An 18120-nucleotide genomic window follows, 5' to 3' on the forward strand; every position below is an offset into this window, starting at 1 on the left:
AGCCTTGTAACATCACCAGGTGTCTCCTCACCATGAAGAGATTCTTTGGAACAGGAAAAGAAAGAACCACAAGTTATTTCCCGTATCATGCTGTGATATCTGTGCTACAAACAAAAACACCTCCTGCACTGAAACCTGTGCTCTGTAAAAATGGTGTGGGCAGTAGATTTGCTTTTGCTTTAAATCAAAAGGCATCTTCTCCAAAGTAGGACATAAAAAATTAACGATTTTCTTAAGGTCTGTTTCAACAGACTTTTTCATCCATGGAGTAAACATGGTTTTCTGAGGCCGTGCCTGTGTGTGTGTGACCACGTTTGTTCCTGCCTGCAGTGCACAGAGGAAACTCGTGGCTCAGATCAGAGGCTTCCTGCTCTCTGTGTGGAGAAGAGGAAGCACGGGCCAGGCTTGGCAGTGTCACCCTGCAGCTGGCACCGTCCCCAGCAGCAGACACCACACTCTGCTGAGGCTTTGCCTCTCAGAGCTGGCAGACCTTTTCTCACAGATAAACATCAGCACAGGAGACCACTGCCACTTCTGCTGCTCAACAGAAAACCTGCACAACTTCACAGAAAGCCCCATAAATCTCTTTAACTGACAAGATTTGTACTCCAGCTCTGTTAGCACAGGTGTTCTGTGGGATTGCTATTTTTGACAGGCTTCACACAGATGAAAAGGGACCCGTGTATGCTAAAAAAAAGCACAAACAGGACTAGATGATGGTGAAGTAGATGAGGATCATTTTCCATCAGTAATTTTTATTTTTAAAGTTTGTATCATTTCTTCTGGTAAAAGATGGCTACAAAAATTGGCAATTCTTACTCACAGTTCAGGGCTGATTTCTGTTAGTGTTAAAGAAGTTTGTAGAAACAGTATCTCTGTAATTTGATTACGCCTTTTTTAATCCCTGGATATTCCCAATTCCAGTTTGGATCCAGCTCTGGATGATGCACAGAGCTCTGCTAAAGCCCTTGAGAGATTCACCTGTGACTTTCCACCCTTGCTCCAATACCTTCTACAGTCACTTAGAGGAGCCTAATTACAGCATCTTGTACATAAGAAAATCCTCCAGCTGGAATGTGGTGTGGCCATAAATCCTTCATTAATGGCATATGAACAGATGGAGCTGCTCCACATGCAGGTGGTATGCATGGAATACACACAGATGTAAATAGACCAAGGCAGGGCTCGAGTTTCCTTGGTTGTTTCCAGAGATGCATCTTTGGATGACAGAGCTGGGGCAGGAGCTGGAGCTCCAGAAGTGGCTGAGGGAGCTGGGGGGGCTCAGCATGGAGAGAGGGAGGCTCAGGGGGGACTTTCTGGCTCTCCACAACTCCCTGACAGGAGAGGGCAGCCATGTGAAAGTTGTTCTCCCTGGGAGCAAGGGATAAGACAAGAGGAAATGGCCGCAAGCTGTGCCAGGTTGGACATCAGGAGGAATTTCTTCATGGAAAGGGTAGTGAAGCATTGGAAGGGGCTGCCCAGAGAGGTAGTGGAGTCCCCATCCCTGGAGGTCTTCAAAGAAACGACTGCACACGGCACTCTCAGTACTATTGTTTATTTGACATGATGGTGTTGGCCTGATGGAAGGTTGGACTTAATGATCTTGGAGGTCTTGATGATCTTAATGATCACCAAGATCAATGGTTGGACTTCATGATCTTGGAGGTCTTCCCAACCTTAATGATTCTGTGACTCACTGGAAGACTTAATGGATGTTAAATTGATGATGCAAGCTCCCAGCAATCCTTCCTGAGTCCAGGAGCACCAGCTCTGTAGGTACTCCTTCCATTAAGGCAGGAAAGAGCTGTCCCTATGTGCATGGCCCTATCGACAGGCACAGAGCAAACCCACAGGGAACAAGTCAAACGAGCTTCACCACCCACTGCAGAGTTCTGCCAGGGCACTGGGGACCTCTGCCAGCGCAGCCCTGTGCATCTGGGAATGTCCTCACCTGGCCCAGGCAGGGACGGCATCGAGTTAAGGATAGCACAGCCAAATGAGACATTCCCATGTCCACACTCATGGTAAACTGAGCTCTAACATGACTTGGGCACAGCAGGATCAAGCCTGGCTTGTTTGAGAAGAAGGTGCCCCTTGCAGCCACATCTGCATGTGTAGGTGTGGGCTCTCCTGACGTGCAGCATTCCAGCAGGATGGCAGAGCCATGAAAGTTCCTGCTCGAGCAGGGATCAGCACACAGGGAGAATGCCGAGGATGAAGGGGTAGCTTTTCTTCAGCACTTTTCCATTTAGGATGTTCAAAAAGTAACAGCCCCTGTTCAAACAAAAACAAACCCAGCCTGGGGCTCCTCCCCTACAGCAGCCCCTGGAAGAGCTGAGCCTCTGCCAGCCCACCTGGCCAGATGGAGAACTCTTGGAGTGGGTTTGAGGGAAAGCGTGCCTGAAAGGAAAGAGGGGGAATCCCGGATGCCACCCCTCAGTGCCAAAGCAAACACGAATCTCTGTCCAAAAATGTCTTTGGCCGGTTCAGTAGAAGACACTCTGAGCTTTGAGCCATTGTTGGGTTTCCTCCAGCAGAAGAGTGTGGCAATGCTGTTACAGACCTGCCAGGACTTCGGGTTCCTGACAGATCTCTGCTTGCCTCACTGCAGTTATACCACAGGCACATTCAGCCCTTCCATCCTTTGGGGCTGCTGATCACCCTGGGTGTGCTGCTCACTTGGCAGATGCTCCAGAGGACTGGAATTTCTTGTGGAATTCTGCTCTGTGAGGCAATGGCTGTGTGGGCAGAGAGGTCTCTTCAACACTGACCTGACCACATCAACAGAATCTCTGTGTCCTTCAGGCTCCCTCTTCTCATTCCTCCCACAGCTGGGCTCTGCAGAGAAAAGGGACTCCCGACTTCTCCCTGCATGGAAATAGGCAACTTTCCATGTAACCAACATTCCTGTTGTAGTGTTTTGTAACACGGCATCAGTAGAAGTGAGTAATGTGTGTTTTCCTTGCCACAGATCCTAATCTAACACTGCTGCAGCGGAGAGAAGCCTGCCAGGCAGTAGGGGAAGGCAGTGGAGCAAACAACATTTCCTCTCCAGACAAACAGATCCTCACTCAAGGGCCCAAATTTAGTGGGAAAAACTTCCCTCCACAAAAGTTTAAACTGGCAGCTCTGAGTTTTGCAGTTTTGGATGGATTCAGTATCAACAGCCTTAGGAACAGGCTGAAAGGTGAAAGAGATCCCAGGTCACTGATTAGGGAAGGAATGGAAATGGAATATCAGAGCTGGAGAGTGAGGAAAAACAGGAGGAGGTGTTGAGGGAGGAATGCTTTGCAATAGGGTTGGGAAAGGACTGGAGGCAAAAAGCAGAACTTCATACATCTGGATACATATAAAATGTCAAACTGGGAGAAGGCCTTTTGAAAAGGAGAGAGTTTGTAGTTTCACTTTTTTTTAACAGCCCTGCATGACATACTTGTTTACTTTAATGGCATTTCTGTCAGTAATTACACTGCTCATAAAAAACCCAACTGCTGGATATAGTGTATATTTAAAACTGTTAATTATTACTTGCATTAATTGCTGTTTCTTTACACCTGGAGTCCAGTTTGGAGCTTTGAGAGTCGTTGTCCCTTTGAGCTCTGCAGTACCAGTGAGGGTGTGAGGCTCAGCTGAGTGAATTTACACTTCAGTGCTGAACTCTGTGCATGGATTTAGGTCTAACAAAACATTGCTCAGGTTTAAGGAGTGTGAGTGACCACTGAAATGCAGAACATGTGCTCACATGTCCTGTCAGCCTGCAGCCTCCTCCTCCTCACAGCTCTGTTTGAGCCAGGACAAGATTCACCAATCAGGATTCTGCACAGACACAGCACCTTCTACTTCAAAGTGCAGGAATACTTCAAAAACTAGGATAAATAGAAGATCCCATTGTTCTCAGAAAGTAAGGAAGGGTTCTCCTGGCACAAAAAAAAAAAAAAAAAAAGAGGAGATAGAACAAATGTGAACACATCTTATGGCTGTAGTTTTTAAAAAGTGTATTAGAAGAGCTAAAAACCTCCTACATGTTAAAAATTAATTCAGGATTGCTCGAAAAGGAGCTTCCAGTGGGATTATCTGCTGAGTCACTGCCTGTGCAATACAAGGTACAACCTCACCTTCCAAAGCATGGTCTTTAATATTCTTAGACTGTCTGGGCTCCTTATGTCATCACTGCTGCTAAAAGGGAGGCGTTGGGGTTTAGTGGCACTTCTAAGAAATACAGTTCTCTTCTCTGGGAGCAGAGGTAACAGCATCACAGCCACCACAGCATTCCAGTTCTCCTTTTCCTTGGCCAAATTTCTTCAGTCTCTAAAACAACTTGTTCCATGTATTTGTTATTTTTTTAAAGGAGTGTTACTTTAACTTTACAGACACCAGAAGGATTGAAAAGATAATGAAGTATCAGCGGATAATCTCTTCCCTGCCAAGGTGATAAAGACAACCTCAGAATAAATATCGGGAGATTAACCCCAGGGTATTTTAATAGTAAAGAAAAGCAGAAATATTGCAGAATTCAAAAGAAGAAGTGAGATGACTTCTTTAGATGGCTTGGGATTTCCAGGCCTAACTACAATCACTATATGGCAAAATTCTGAAAGAAAACTGGGCCAGGACTAAGGTGAAAAAGCATTTTAGGGGTGAAGTGGGGGAATCACCCATGGGGTTCTCTTGTATTTATTCAGTGAAACAGCCTGATGATTTCTAGAAGGGGAAAAAAAAAATTCTGAATTTTCTTATGTCTTCCCAACCTGACATTCTACGAAACAAATTATTGTAGGAGATGTGTTTGGAAGGAGTTGCTGCTGACTGAACTGAGAGTATCAGCTGTGTAAAACTGTTTGGTGATGCTGGAATTACTTTCTCCCAGACATTGCACATTTTAAATAAGTTTTGAACATGTTAAGATAAATTATTGCCACATACACTACAGTAATGCACAATTTAAAAAATCTACAACAAATCATAAGAAAGTTCCAGTTTTGCAAATTTGAGTGTGGGCAAATGTAAAAAACCATTCTATTCTTTAACTTTTTTTCCTCTGAGCAATATTTTTTTTTCCTCCTCCACAATATTTCCAGGTGTGTCCATCCCCTGCAACAGAACATGGACAGTGAGGCAGCTGGGATGTACAGACACTGGCCTTGATAAAAAGCAGGAGGTCTATTTTTGTTCTATTCTAGTTTTATTTCTTCCTTCTTTTTCAAATAAAGGTGTTGGGTAATTGGAAGATAAAGTCAATTTGTTTAAGCATGAAGTAATTACATTAGATTAAGATACCAAAAATTATTCCCAGCATTTATCAACCGCCAGTTTGGAGAGTACAGATATTGCATTGGCCGTACAGGAAACTTCTCAGTCTGTCCTAAATCTGCATTCCAGGGACTTTGAGAGTAGAGCTTGACTTATTCCCAACACGCTAAACCTAAGAAATATGAAAATTGATTTTTCGCTGGTTTCTTGGTAAAATGAGGTTAAAGTGTTTTCTGTTACTAGAACAAGTCAGGCTAAATAGACATTAAACAGTTTGTTCTTCCCTGACTGAAGTCAAAGTCAAAACTCTTATGGAGATGAAAGGCAGCAATATCAAACCTATGATCTTGAAAGGAAACGCAGTGTATTCCATCTGTGGAATAACAGGAACATGCTTTGAATGCTGGAATACACACTGCATGTTGTTTACACTTAGAAGAATTACTTATTGCAATATTTGCATAAGTGTTCAGCTCTGTTTAATTACACCTGTCTGTGAGGGAGGGTTCCATGGTATGGGCACCAGATTCAAACCAGATTTCTTTGTAGAGCTGTAAAGTCAAATTCTAGAGAGACGGACAGAGATTTCCATTCATATGAAGGAGCAGATTGTTTCAGACAGCCTAATGCATTAAGAGTTTCATTCTCTGTTCTTAGGCACTTCTGGAGGGCTGCACTCAGGTCTGGGTTTCTTGAGGACAAAAAGGACAAGGAGCTGCTGGAGAGGGTCCAGCAGAGGCCACAAAGATGATGAGGAGCATCTCTCTGATGAGGAGAGACTGTGGGAGCTGGGCTTGGTTAGTCTGGAGAAGGAAAAACAGTGAGGGATCTCATCAATCCATACCAGTATCCCCAAGGGGTGCCAGGGGATGCTGCCAGGCTCTGCTCAGTGGTGCCAGTGACAGGACAAGGAGCAACAGCCATTAACTAAACCACAAGAAGTTCCACCTCAACATGAGGAAGAAATTCTTTCCATGGTAGGGGCAGAGCACTGGGACAGGTGCCCAGGGAGCCCCAGGGGCGGCTGACGGAGCTAAGGGAGGTCAGCCTGGAGCAGAGGAGGCTCAGGGGGGACCTTATGGCTCTGCACAACTCCTGAAAGGAGGGGACAGCCAGAGGGGGGCGGGCTCTGCTCCCAGGGAACAGGGACAGGAGAGGGGACGGCCTCAGGCTGGGCCTGGGGAGGTTCAGGTTGGAGAGCAGCAGGAATTTCTCCATGGAAAGGACCTTGGAAGGGGCTGCCCAGGGAGGTGGTGTACTACTCATCCTTGGGGGGGTCCAAGGAAGGACTGGAAGTGGCACTCAGTGCTCTGGGCTGGGGACAAGGTGGGGATCGGTCACAGGCTGGACTCGATGGTCTCGGAAGTCTTTCCCAGCCTCCCTAATCCCGACTCTCCGTGTCGGTACCCTCCTCCCGGCGCCCGAGGGGAGCTGAGGGGGAATGGAGCCGTGTGAGGACGGGGCCGGCAGGGGGCGCTCCCGGCGGTGCCCGCGGGCGGGGCTGGGGGCGTGGCCACCGCAGACCCCGCCCCTCCCTCCGCGCTGTCCCCACTGCCGCTCCGGGACGCGGCAGCAGCGCTGGCGCCATGGTGAAGATCGCCTTCAACTCGCCCTTCGCCCTCAAGGATGAGCCCAAAAAGGAGGCGGCCGAGGCGCTTGTGGCCGACAAGGTGCGGGCAAAGGGGTGTCCCGGCCGGCTGCGGTGGCGGGAGGAGAGCGGCGGTGTAAGGGGGGGCGCGAGGAGACGGAGCCGCCGCCATTTTCTCGCGGCCGGGGGAGGCGGCTGCGGCCGCGGGGCTCTTGCTCTTGTGGCGGCCACCCCACCGCGCTTTGCCCGGGGCTGAGGGACCGACTCCCCTCAGCCTTGAGGGGCCGCTGGGCCTTGGTGCCGCGGTGCTGCCCCGCTCCGCAGCCCTGTCGCGGTGCGACGTCCCGTGACAGCCCCGGGCCAGCGCCGGCACCGGGTGTTTATGTCGAGCTGGGCCCGTGCCAGCGCCGCGTTTCCTGACGGCGCTTTAAAGCTCCCAGCTCGGCCCTGGGCCGGCCGGGGAAGCGCAGGGAGAGCCCCCCCCCGGCGCGGGCAGCGCTCGCTCGGCCGGCGCCTCCCAGGCAGACAAAGCGGGCTGAGGCTCGTCCTCTGCTCCCGGCGGCGCTCGGAGCCTCTCGGCAGCTGCGGTGAAGCGTCGGTGTCGCGCTTAAATTAAGAAACCTGCCATAAAGGGTTTTAAATAGAAACCCAGGCGAGCACCCTGTGGTTGGCTTTTCCTTCCCAGCGAGCTGCGCGTTGCTGGCTTGAGTGGAACTTTCCCAGTTTGTGGGAAATTTGTTTTGAAGGTGTCCTGCGTTTTAGGCAGATGGAGAAGCTCAGCCTGTAGGTAAATACATCAGTGGCTCTAGATGGGGAAGATGGCATGGGCTGAGTTTATTTCCAATAGGAGAGTAAGAAAATTTTAGAAACATCAGAACTTGTGGAGTTGGACTGTAGTTCTGTTTTTTCTTCTTTTTTTTTCCCCCCTTCTAAGCTGTAATCAGGAAAGCAGCTTCCCTACCAGCCTACACAGCCTCACCTGAAATAGCCTTCCTTTGGAAGGAGAAGGGATGCAGAGTGATTTTCTTGCTCAGTGCACTCTTCTGAGCTGTCAGTTTGATGCATGCACATTTAATACAGTAGCTTTCAATTACAGGATCAAAAGGACAGAAAATAGGAAAACAAGGTGATAAAGGATTTACAATTTGAAGATGGCATTAGTCTGGCCAGTTTCTTGAGGACAAACTCCTCAGCTATTCCTGAGGCAACTGGTTATACATATATTTACTGGCCCTGTAGTGTGAAAGTCCTGACTGGAATAGTTCTAATAAACACACCCCTTTTTTCTGTTCTCCTGAGAGCTGCTCCTCTCAATTTGGAATATTTTGTGTGTTTGCACACACATACGTGGGATTTTAACAACTCTTCACTCTGACTTCAGGGCTTGGAGGTGCATATAAACATCAAGTTCATAATTTTACTCCAAGAAAAACTTGTTGGAGTGGTTGTTAATGTCTTCTTTAGCTGGAATACTTGTGCAGAGCAAACAAGCTTAAAGGTTAATGTTGGCTGAAACAGCACAGTAAAAGTCCCCTGGAGTATCTGCAGAAAACCCTTGAGCTTGCAGGTTATTCTCCCTGCAGGCTCTCTGGGGCTGTCAGCAGTGCTAAAACAAGTGATTTTTCTCCTTGTCTCTTATGCCTCGTTTGCTTTGCTTGTTACAGCTTAGCGCTGCATTTTCTTTGTAGGTTTTTGACGACTTTTACCTGTTACTTTAGTGCAGAGGTTTTGTAACCTGCTTGAGCAAAATCTTGCTATTGTATTCTCTTAGCAGCTCTGTCAACTCTTCCCTCTCAGGTTAGCTGCCCACATTGCTGCTTAATATGCTCAAGTGCCTTTGCTTTGTTTGAAATAGGTGTAGTGCAAGTGTAGCTAATTAGATGTCGACATCACCCCTGCGCTGGGATGGCTGCAGTGCCAAAACTGGTGCAGACTGGTGTGTTCAAGTAGGGACAGGCTGGATGAGTAAGGTGCTCCAAGGTGGAGGTGAGGGTGGGAGAATGTGGAGAGAACAGAATTAATCTCCATCTTACAGCTGCTTAACCCTGAAAAGAGATTTTCACACAGTGCCACAGAAATGTGGCATCATTCTGACTTGAAACCAGGGATTGGCTTTGGTTTTTGTAGTTGGTTTCTTTTTTAACAAATGCTTCACATGCCAATTGTAGCAGCTTGTGTCCTGCTGAACCAACATTTTTGTGTTTGGAGGATGCGCGAGCGGAATGTGGGAGTATTGACTTTCACAAAACAGCTTGGGGTTTGTTTCAGCACTTGCATAACTGATGGCTTTGACTTTTATGCTGCTGCATCTTGCTGAGCTTGGAAGTATTGCAGCCCTGGTGATAATGCTGGCGCTTGTTGGGAACACAGGTCACTAAATGTGTTGTGTTCTGCAGGACCCAAATAAAGAAAGGCCATGGAAGCTGCTGTGCCCAGCCTAGTCACTGATTCTGGGAACACCTCAAAGGAAAAGATCTTTTACTGTGAAATCCGATTTTCTTCCTTCCTGGCTGGGACAAAGAGCAGATCATGAAAGCAAGCTATTAAATCCTGGAGTCAGGAATCATTAAAAGGACATTTTTGACCAAGTATAGGGGTTATATAAACATTTTGGGTTTGCTGGTTGTTTTTGTGTTTTGTTGTTTTTTTTTTTTTTTTGAAGACTCAAGCCCAATGGGTGATTCCAGGAGGGAATGTCTCTTCTGATTGTTTGCTATTTGACAGCACTCCTTCCGTTCTCTTTGCTTGGCTTGCATCTGGAAGTCTGGGAAGGTGCTGCAGGAACTCTGGAAGGTTAAATTTTCTTTTCAGACACCACCTCTGCCTTTGCAGTGAGGATTGCACAACTCACCACCACTGGAGAGTAGTTTCCTTTGGGTGTAGTCATCTCTTTGAGAGAACATTGGATGGGGGAAAACAAGCTGCTGATCTAAAGAGAGAAGTTCCAAGCTGTTGGAAAAAAACTTCCTGAGATTTGGGTGGGACAAAAGTTATTTTGAGGCTGTAAGGTGCCACAGGGGCTTTTTTTTTACTTGGCATAATTGGAAGCTGTGTTTAAGCTGATGAGTAGTTTTCTTTCATAATGGACTTTGCTTGTGCACATTAAAAGTTCCAAAACCTGGTGACTCGTGTCAGTTGTCTGTTCCCCAGCCAAGAGACAAAGGTGCATCTTGGCTTCTTCTCTTAATCCAGCTTTGGGAGAAAAAGTGATGTTAATGCACGTGACAGCAAGAGGAGGAGGGGAAGAAGCTTTTGGGAAGAGGCCTGAAGACACTGTGTGCCTTTAATGACCTTGATGTACAAATTCTGCTTTTTGTACTACAGTGTGGCTGCAGCACAGGATCTTTTGTTACAGTTATTTAAGTTTTGTACATCTCAAATAGTTTCTGGACAAAGGTTTGTCTACAAAACATCCTCTAACTCAGAAAATACTCTTGGTGCAGTTTGAAAACTGATCTTAGTCTGATGCAGTAACATTTCACGTGAGTGTTTTATTTTATGATGCTGACCTGTAATTCCCACACCTAGAAGAAATAGGAGACCGTGGATCAAAGTGAAACAGTTGATAAAACTTTCTTTAAATTCAGAGCAGCTGCCCTTTCTCAGTTCTCCCCTTCTTTATTTAAAGGACCCAGAAGTTGCCACACACAGGGGTGAAAACTCATCTGGAAGATGTCTCTTGACTCTGCTGGGCCTGGCGTTCATCTTGGCAGGGGTTGTTGTGGGTGGAGCCTGCATCTACAAGTACTTCATGCCAAAGGTAATCTGAGAGTTTTTTTATTTAAACAGCATTGGTTAAAAAAAGTATAAATGGATTATCACTAGACTGGAAAGATGAGGGGGTAAGAAAGATGATGAGGACACGCTGAGTGTGTGTCCTTCGGGTGTGACAGACCTGTCTGTGCTCAGTCTCAGCAGACATAAATGCGGTATTAAAGCTGCTGTGTGCCTTACCTGCCCTTGCTCATGTCCCAGCACAAGGTGTACCGTGGGGAGATGTGCTACTTTGAGAACGAGGGCCGGGAGCGCGCGGTGGAGCCGTACTTCCTGCCCATCGCCGAGGAGGCCGACATCCGCGAGGACGACAACATCGCCATCATCGACGTGCCCGTGCCCAAGTTCTCTGACAGCGACCCCGCTGCCATCGTGCACGACTTCGACAGGGTCAGTGCTGGGGCACCCACGGCTCTGGGATTGGCTCCAGGGCTGGAAAGCTCCCTGTCAGCACAGGCTGCTCCTTGGGTTTAAGCGTGGCAGAGCTGACCCTGTGAACTCTGGAACAGAGGGATTAACTCTGCACGGGTGGTACAGTCACTGGGGGTAGGAACTTGGAGTTGTTTCCCAGAAAAATGCATCTCAGTGCTGTGCAACTCTCTTGTTGCCCATGGGATATCTGAAAGTGCCCCTTGCTGTTGGATAAAGAATCACATGTAAATGGAGAACATCATTAATGTGAGTTAAGGGACTGAGGACTCAGCACAACATCACAGCAAAATGTAGAATTGCAAACAGGTGTCAGCCTTGGAGAAGGGTATTGAAAAATCATTTCAAGCAGCTGAAGCCTAGAACCTGACAGTGCTGTGGTAGTTGCATGGAGTTTTTGTAAGGCAAAGAGGAGAAGGTGGCTTTCATTTGACTTTTCTATCAAAGTTGTGTTGATAGTATTAACATTATCCTCAGTCAACTGTTAGAACTCTCAGAGCTTGGTTGTAAATCCAGCCTTAGCAATGCAGATAGAATAAACAGATAATTCTAGTTGCTGCAGTTCTTGTGCTCAGTGGCAATGCTGATGAGATTTTTGTAGGGATTAGCACTTTTCCTGAAGAGCTATTTAAAGGGAATAATTGTTTATCAGCAGCTGGATACCTTTTGTTTGCACTGTGCCTAATTAGACCTTTTCAGTTATGAGATCATACTCCCAAATACTTCCTCTGTTAGTACAAACTGTACTGCTTTACAATTATGGCAGAAGCTGCTTTTATATTCAGCTTTCTCTTATCTAGGAAAGTTTTTTAAACTATTGCTGATTTGCCAAAGTGGTAACAGTTCAGTTCTTAGACTGGGCAGTTCCTGAATGCATCACTTTTGTAGTATCTGTGAGTGATCTCCAGCTTTTTTAGGTTGCCTTGCTCCTGGTGGAATTGTGTTCTCCTAATCAAAGGCCCCTGACTAATTAAAAACTTGTTTTAAAAACAGCTTTTGACAGCGTATCTCGACCTGCAGCTGGGGAACTGCTACGTGATCCCACTGAACACTTCCATAGTCATGCCTCCAAGGAATCTGATGGATCTCTTCGCCAAGCTGGCGGTATGTGGGAGCTTTGCTGCTGGGTTCTGCTGACAGCTTGCCTTTGCTGAGAGTGCTGGGTGCTGCTCCTGAACTCCAGGCCCTTGCTAGAACAGTCCTCCCTCCATCAAAGTCCATAATCCCCTGGCTCAGTCACTGCACTGAAGTTAAGGCCAGCTGTCAGTGTATATTATGTTGAGTAGATTCATGCCTAATGCTCTTATTAATACCTGGCTTTATGAGAGCTGAAAGCAACCAGCAGATAAGGTTAAATTTAGCTGTTAGAAAGGAATTTGATAAAGCTCCAAATATGATTGAAAGCCTAAACCTGAGAGTTACTCCCGGCAAGCTCACTCGCCCCGTGAGGGTTTTGCTGAAAAGAACAATGTGAACTTGTTCCCCAGTTATTGGCACTGCAGTTATGAGATCACCACAAGCATTTGACTCTTCAGTGACTAAAACTGGTGTTTTTCCAAGATGATTTATGGGTCAAGTTGATAGAGCTGGCTGCTGCTTCCCAGTTAAATGCAATATTTGGCTATCGTGCATCAAATGGACTTTATGAAAACAATCATTGTCTCTCTTACACCTGGTTCTAGAAGCCAGTGGTCTAGTTTTGCTTGTTGCATTCTTGTTTTATAGCTCCATGAAGACAAGTTTTAAGTCTATGTCCCTGCCACTGTTTTTAGGAGTTGGGGGTAGGAAGCTGTTTCAGTAGTGCTTGGAGCATCTGGTGAAGCCTTTTGTAGGTTACCTTGCATTTTTTATATTCGAATGACGTTGCCTCAAACCTGGAGTCTTTAACATTATTTTGTTTCTCTTTTAGCTGCAAACTTTGTGTACAGATAAACTTGACCAGGTTCTATTTACATTTGCTTCACATGGGGCTTGCAGAGTTGAGGTTAATTGTGCTTTGTTTGAATGTAACTGCAGCTGTTGGGAATGCCCTCTGTCAGTTTTTAACTTACCTGGTATGAGACTGGTTGAGCTCAGTATATCTTGGTATTAAAACTCTGCTGCTTGAATCCCTTCCAAAGCAGAGAGTGAAATGTAGTGGTTTGTCCCTTGTTAGCAGCAGTCTGTACCTTCAGGCTTTGTCTCTTCCAGACTGGCTCTTACCTGCCCCAGACGTACCTGGTGCGTGAGGAGATGGTGGTTACAGAGGAGATCGATAACGTGTCTGACCTGGGCATCTTCATCTACCAGCTCTGTGTGGGGAAAGAGACCTTCAGGCTTCAGCGCAGAGACCAAATCATGGGTAAGTTCCCCTCAGGAAAAAGCAAATGTATTGTTTAACTAGGGAAGGGATAAATACTTAAACCTGGGGAGTTTTTAATATGGGGAATCTGAGTGTTCAGCAGAAGCTGAGGCCACTCCTGGCCCAGCTGGGTATTTCCCCTCCCTTCCTGTCTGAATGTGAACTGTCACTTGAACATGCTGAGAAAGTTTCAGTTACACAATTACAGGTTACATGCCCAAACCAAATTTAAGTCTGTTTCTGTTCTAATTTTTGGTCGAAGTTATAAGTTAGTTTGACCCTAAAATTCATATAACCCATCAGATAATGTGAGTCTCTGTAGGTGCAGCTTATTCTGTCCTTGTCCTATCTAAAACTGGGTTTCAGGAGCACCAAATAAAAACATTTTCTTCTGCTTTACTTGCTCTGAAAAAAAAGTAATTGAACGGTGAGCTCCAGACATCCCAGACTTCCTCTCTGAAAGCAGAAGAACACTCCAGAGAAACTGCTGAGCTCTGGTTCTTTATTGCCTGTGTGCTCCTGCCACCCCCTGCCAGAAACTAAGCTGCGGTGTCTGCTCTGACTACTGGGACAAGGCCTGGGGGGCAGAAATCTGACATCATGAATTTTGTTTCAGTGTAGCTCAAAGCATTTCGTATTTTCTGCTTCCACCAAACACAGTGAGCTAACCCTTTGTCAGTTAGAGCCTTTCAGAGTGCAAATGTTTGGTTTGTCAGGACTCTGTGCTCTGGTTTGGCTGCCAAGCTCTTAGGCAAGAGTTTCCTCAGCCCAGTTGCAGCATCGGGAGCCGCATCTGCTGCTTGCTGCACACAACATCCTGTTGTGGATGGAAGCAAGGCTCCCTCTGTGGGGGCAGCAGAGGGGTTCTGTGCAGGGCACATGAAGGAGCACTAAACACCCTGCCCTCATGGGAGGCAGAGGCGTGTGACTGTGCTGTTGTGAGAATGATTTTGGGAACAAGGCTAAATTGACAGCTGCTGAGTCTATAGACAGCTCTGTGAAGAGTGTTTATGATGTTCCCTGAAATCATCCTGCTCTAACATGTTGTTGACATCTTTGCTGCAGAGTAAAAGATTCCTGCAGAGAACTTGTACAAAAGGATTCTGGTAAATGGAAAATGTTTCCTGGTACAGCTGCTCTGCTGTAACTCTCCTTGTTTGCCTGTGGAGGGGAGAGGGTGGGAAATCTGATCCAACTGAGGAGAAAATTGTTCAGGGACAAGTCTTGCCTTGCCTTCCCCATCTCATTTCTAGCACACAGTCTACGAGCCGTGTCACAGAAATGAGACTGCAATGGGTGAGCTCCTGGAACTTCTCTGAAAAAGTCTTTTTATTCTCATTTAGCTAGTGCTGCCTTGGCTCTCAGCTTTTGTGGAGTTTGTGTGTTCATCTCTTAGATCAAACTGAGCTCAGTTGCTATGTCAATTCCCTGGAGTTGTAACTTGGAGGCGTGGGAGAAACCCAGGTCAGGTTGTTAGGTGGGCTCTGGAAACTTCACCTCCATCCTGATGCCTTGGGATGGGAGGACAAGCCTGGATTTTAGGTGTTTAATAACCAAAGCAGTGCTCTGCTGGGGCGGTGTTAAGATCTGGTTCTTCTCTTGCTTCATCCGAACAATTATCTGCTTATTAAACAAACTAAATTCTTCTGAATTATTGCAAATGGAAGGGTTGAGGAGAGCAGCTCTTTGATGGCAGAATTGCTGTGTTCCTGTCTCTTACTGAGCCGCAGCTGATACAGGTAAACTGCCTGGGTCAGACCCAGTGCTGGCATGTCCCAAAATAGAGAAAATCACTTTAATAGTGTTAGGAAGAACCAGAGTGAGGTAAATCCTCCCAAGGTGAAGTGCTCTGCCAAGCTCACCGTGTGCAAATGCACACTGGGTGAGGGATTTGGGATGGAAAACATCCATAGCAGGCTCTGGTGGCAGTTCCTGGCTGGAGAAGCTCAGTGCACTGAATAGCTGTGTCTTACAATGGTGGAAGGGTGGCAGTGCTTGCTCTGGGATGTGGAGCCCTTCACTCAGCCTCTTGTCCTCTCTCGTCCCCAGGTGTGCAGAAACGGGCAGCGGAGAACTGTCACTCAATCAGACACTTTGAAAACTCTTTCGTGGTTGAGACAAAGATCTGTCAGCAGTGAAAGGTGACAGATGGGAGGTGACCAGGTCACACCTTCTTGGAGAAGTCAGCATTAGACATCGACTTCTGCAATTAAACCGTGCAGTGATAATCAAAAGCCTTATGCATTTTCTGTGTATTGCTTGTATTTCAGAAGACAAAGTCACCATTTCAGCTTTTGTTGATCCTTGGTATAACTTTTTAGTTGTCTCATGTAAAACTTAAATTTGAGTAAGGTCTTTTTAGAAGGCTAATATCAGTTTATTTGTTGAATGTGTTTGATTTAGTGTAATCTGGGAATGGCAGAAAAATATATATATATAAAAATGTTAACCAGTTCCTTGGCTGGAACCAGTTATGTTCACCTTAACTTTCACAGAATGATTAATATTAATAATCTGTGGTTTGCACATCTTGTGTAGTTCTGTAGAATAGCTCTGCACTCCGTATCCTGGCTCAAAAACCTTCCTGATCTGGCTCATTAAAGGTTTATTTTAACGACCATGTGTGCAGCATGTAAAATCCAAGCTCACTGATCAGAAACCTTTAACACTACCCTGTTTCTTTTTGTGCAATTACTGTATTGAATTCGTATGTATATTTGGAACCTTCCCTGAGCTTATGTTGAGTTCTTCTCCCTTAGTTTGGTTTTGTGGCATTTAGTTGTTAGATTTTGATAGAGTTGCTCTTAAAGCTTGTCAGTATTTTTGGTTATGACTTGGTTTATCCTGTAACTTCCTATTTCCAGGGTCTGTTCTGGTATAGCTCACTTGTGAACGTGACTGTAGTTGTAAACTTAAACTACTTGGGCTTATATAAAACTTTTTAGATCAACTTTTTATGAGCAAGTAGCATTACTGCTGCAGTCAGAGCATTGTTCCCTTTTTTTTGGAAAGCTGCAGTCTAAAAAGAATGAAGAGTTAGTGTCCTGCAGTTGATAAACTTGAGAGTTTTATTAAGGGACTTTATATTGGCATAAATTCTGCAACCCTATAATAAATGTTTCTCTAAAACTTTGGTGTTTGTGTTGTGTTTGGTGCTCAGAGGTGAGGGGGTGATGCTGTGGGCCTGGGGCAGTGTGCATTGCTCTCCTCTTACCTCTCTTACTTCTTTTTGGGCTTGTGAAGCTGAATTTCCTCTTCTGCTGCTGTGGAAATGCTTTGTGGTGCCAGCCAAGCTCGAGGAACAGAGGGAAGAACAGACAGCTCTCCAAACAGGATCCCCAGGGGCAGCTCTGGGGGTGTTCACTGCAAGGACAGGGTGTATTTACAATTCATTTGAATATTGCTGGTGATGAGGCTGTGATTGAAGGTTTGACTGTCCCAAGTGTTCCTGGGTGTTAATGAGGGGCTGTACAGAGGTTAATGAACCCTCAGCTCTGACCCTGAGCTTTGCTGGAAGCTCAGACAGGAGAGTCCTGCCCTGGAAGTGCTGGGGCTCAGAGCTAAAGTGTTCCTGAACCCTTGTGGCTTTCCTGGAAAGTGCCTGGGATTGTGCAGCTGGAAGGAAAACGGGATTTCTGCACAGAGAAGAGGGGAGGGAGAGCTGTCTGTAGGAGTTGCTGCTTTGTCATTGCTTGGAGGAGAAAGGAGAATACAGGAATTTTAGCACAGAAACTAACACAGCTCTTCCCCCAAGGATGTGTCCCAAAACCAGAGCTTTGGCTCTAAAAGAGGGTGTGTAGGAGAGTATTGCAGTGAACTGAAGTATGTAGTGAAATAAAATGCTCTAGAAAGCTCTAATTCCTGTCACTGTGAGCCAGGTTCCCCTCACTCACAGGTGTTACTGGGACAGGCAGCTGCCCTGGGAAGCTTTTTTTCCAAACTTTGTGTCCTTGGACAAGGGGTGATTTCCTGCGCCTCTGGATTGGCTGGGGGATAACCAGGATGGGTTCTTTTAAAGCCTTCAGTGGAAGGACTTGGAGATGTGTTGGCTGTAGAGAGTTAGAAGCACCTGCTTGTAGCACTGAGGTCTGATTTTATGGAAAATGAAACCCAGGAATTGGTTTTTCCCCAGCTCAGAGTGTCTGTGCAGTGGATTCACCTCCAGGCAGGAATGCTGGACCTGCTTCCACATGGGCTGGAACACTTTCTGTACCTCTGGAACAAAGTGAAGGCAGTTCTTTAGGATGTTATTGGATGTTCCAGGCAAGGAGCCAGGGACAGGAGGAACAGATTGTTCTCACCTGCTCTGAGGTGAGCTGGGTTTGGTCCCACGTGTGCTCTGCTGGCCTTGTGATCTATCCCCAAGTGTTTTAGACTGGGGCTGGGCGTCCAAGCCGAAACACTGGAATTTGAAGGTATTCCTGGGATCTTCTAATGCCGTGTTTGGCTTTGAGCAGCTCCTGTGTTCAGCTGGGCTATAGAAGCAGGAAAGAGCATGACTTGGAGCAGTCCTTTGCACCAGTAGATGGCACAGGCAGCAAACACTTGGGTGTAAACTGTGTGTAACTGGTAAAAACTTGCTCTGTTCACCCAACACACAGTTTTTCAGCTATCTTACCAAAATTAATCCTAAAACTAGTTTGATCAAAGCTTCGTCCAGCTGGTGCTCAGTGCCTTTGCTTAGTTTTTATCTATAGTAAGGAACATTTTTATGCCAGAACTAAACTGCGTAAAACCC

General features: G+C 46.3%; 1 protein-coding gene across 1 annotated transcript; it reads left to right on the forward strand.

Annotated features, from left to right (window-relative positions):
* The first annotated feature begins 6753 nt into the window (after positions 1-6753).
* Positions 6754-16515, forward strand: ITM2A (integral membrane protein 2A). Its single transcript, XM_030228866.2, has 6 exons — positions 6754-6920; positions 10467-10598; positions 10814-11002; positions 12035-12145; positions 13232-13382; positions 15432-16515. The coding sequence occupies exons 1-6, from the start codon at positions 6837-6839 to the stop codon at positions 15518-15520; spliced, it is 756 nt and encodes a 251-aa protein (XP_030084726.1). The 5' UTR covers positions 6754-6836; the 3' UTR covers positions 15521-16515.
* The last annotated feature ends 1605 nt before the right edge of the window (positions 16516-18120 follow it).

The sequence above is a fragment of the Serinus canaria genome, chromosome 4A (assembly GCF_022539315.1).
Source record: "Serinus canaria isolate serCan28SL12 chromosome 4A, serCan2020, whole genome shotgun sequence".
In the NCBI taxonomy this organism is placed as follows: domain Eukaryota; kingdom Metazoa; phylum Chordata; class Aves; order Passeriformes; family Fringillidae; genus Serinus; species Serinus canaria.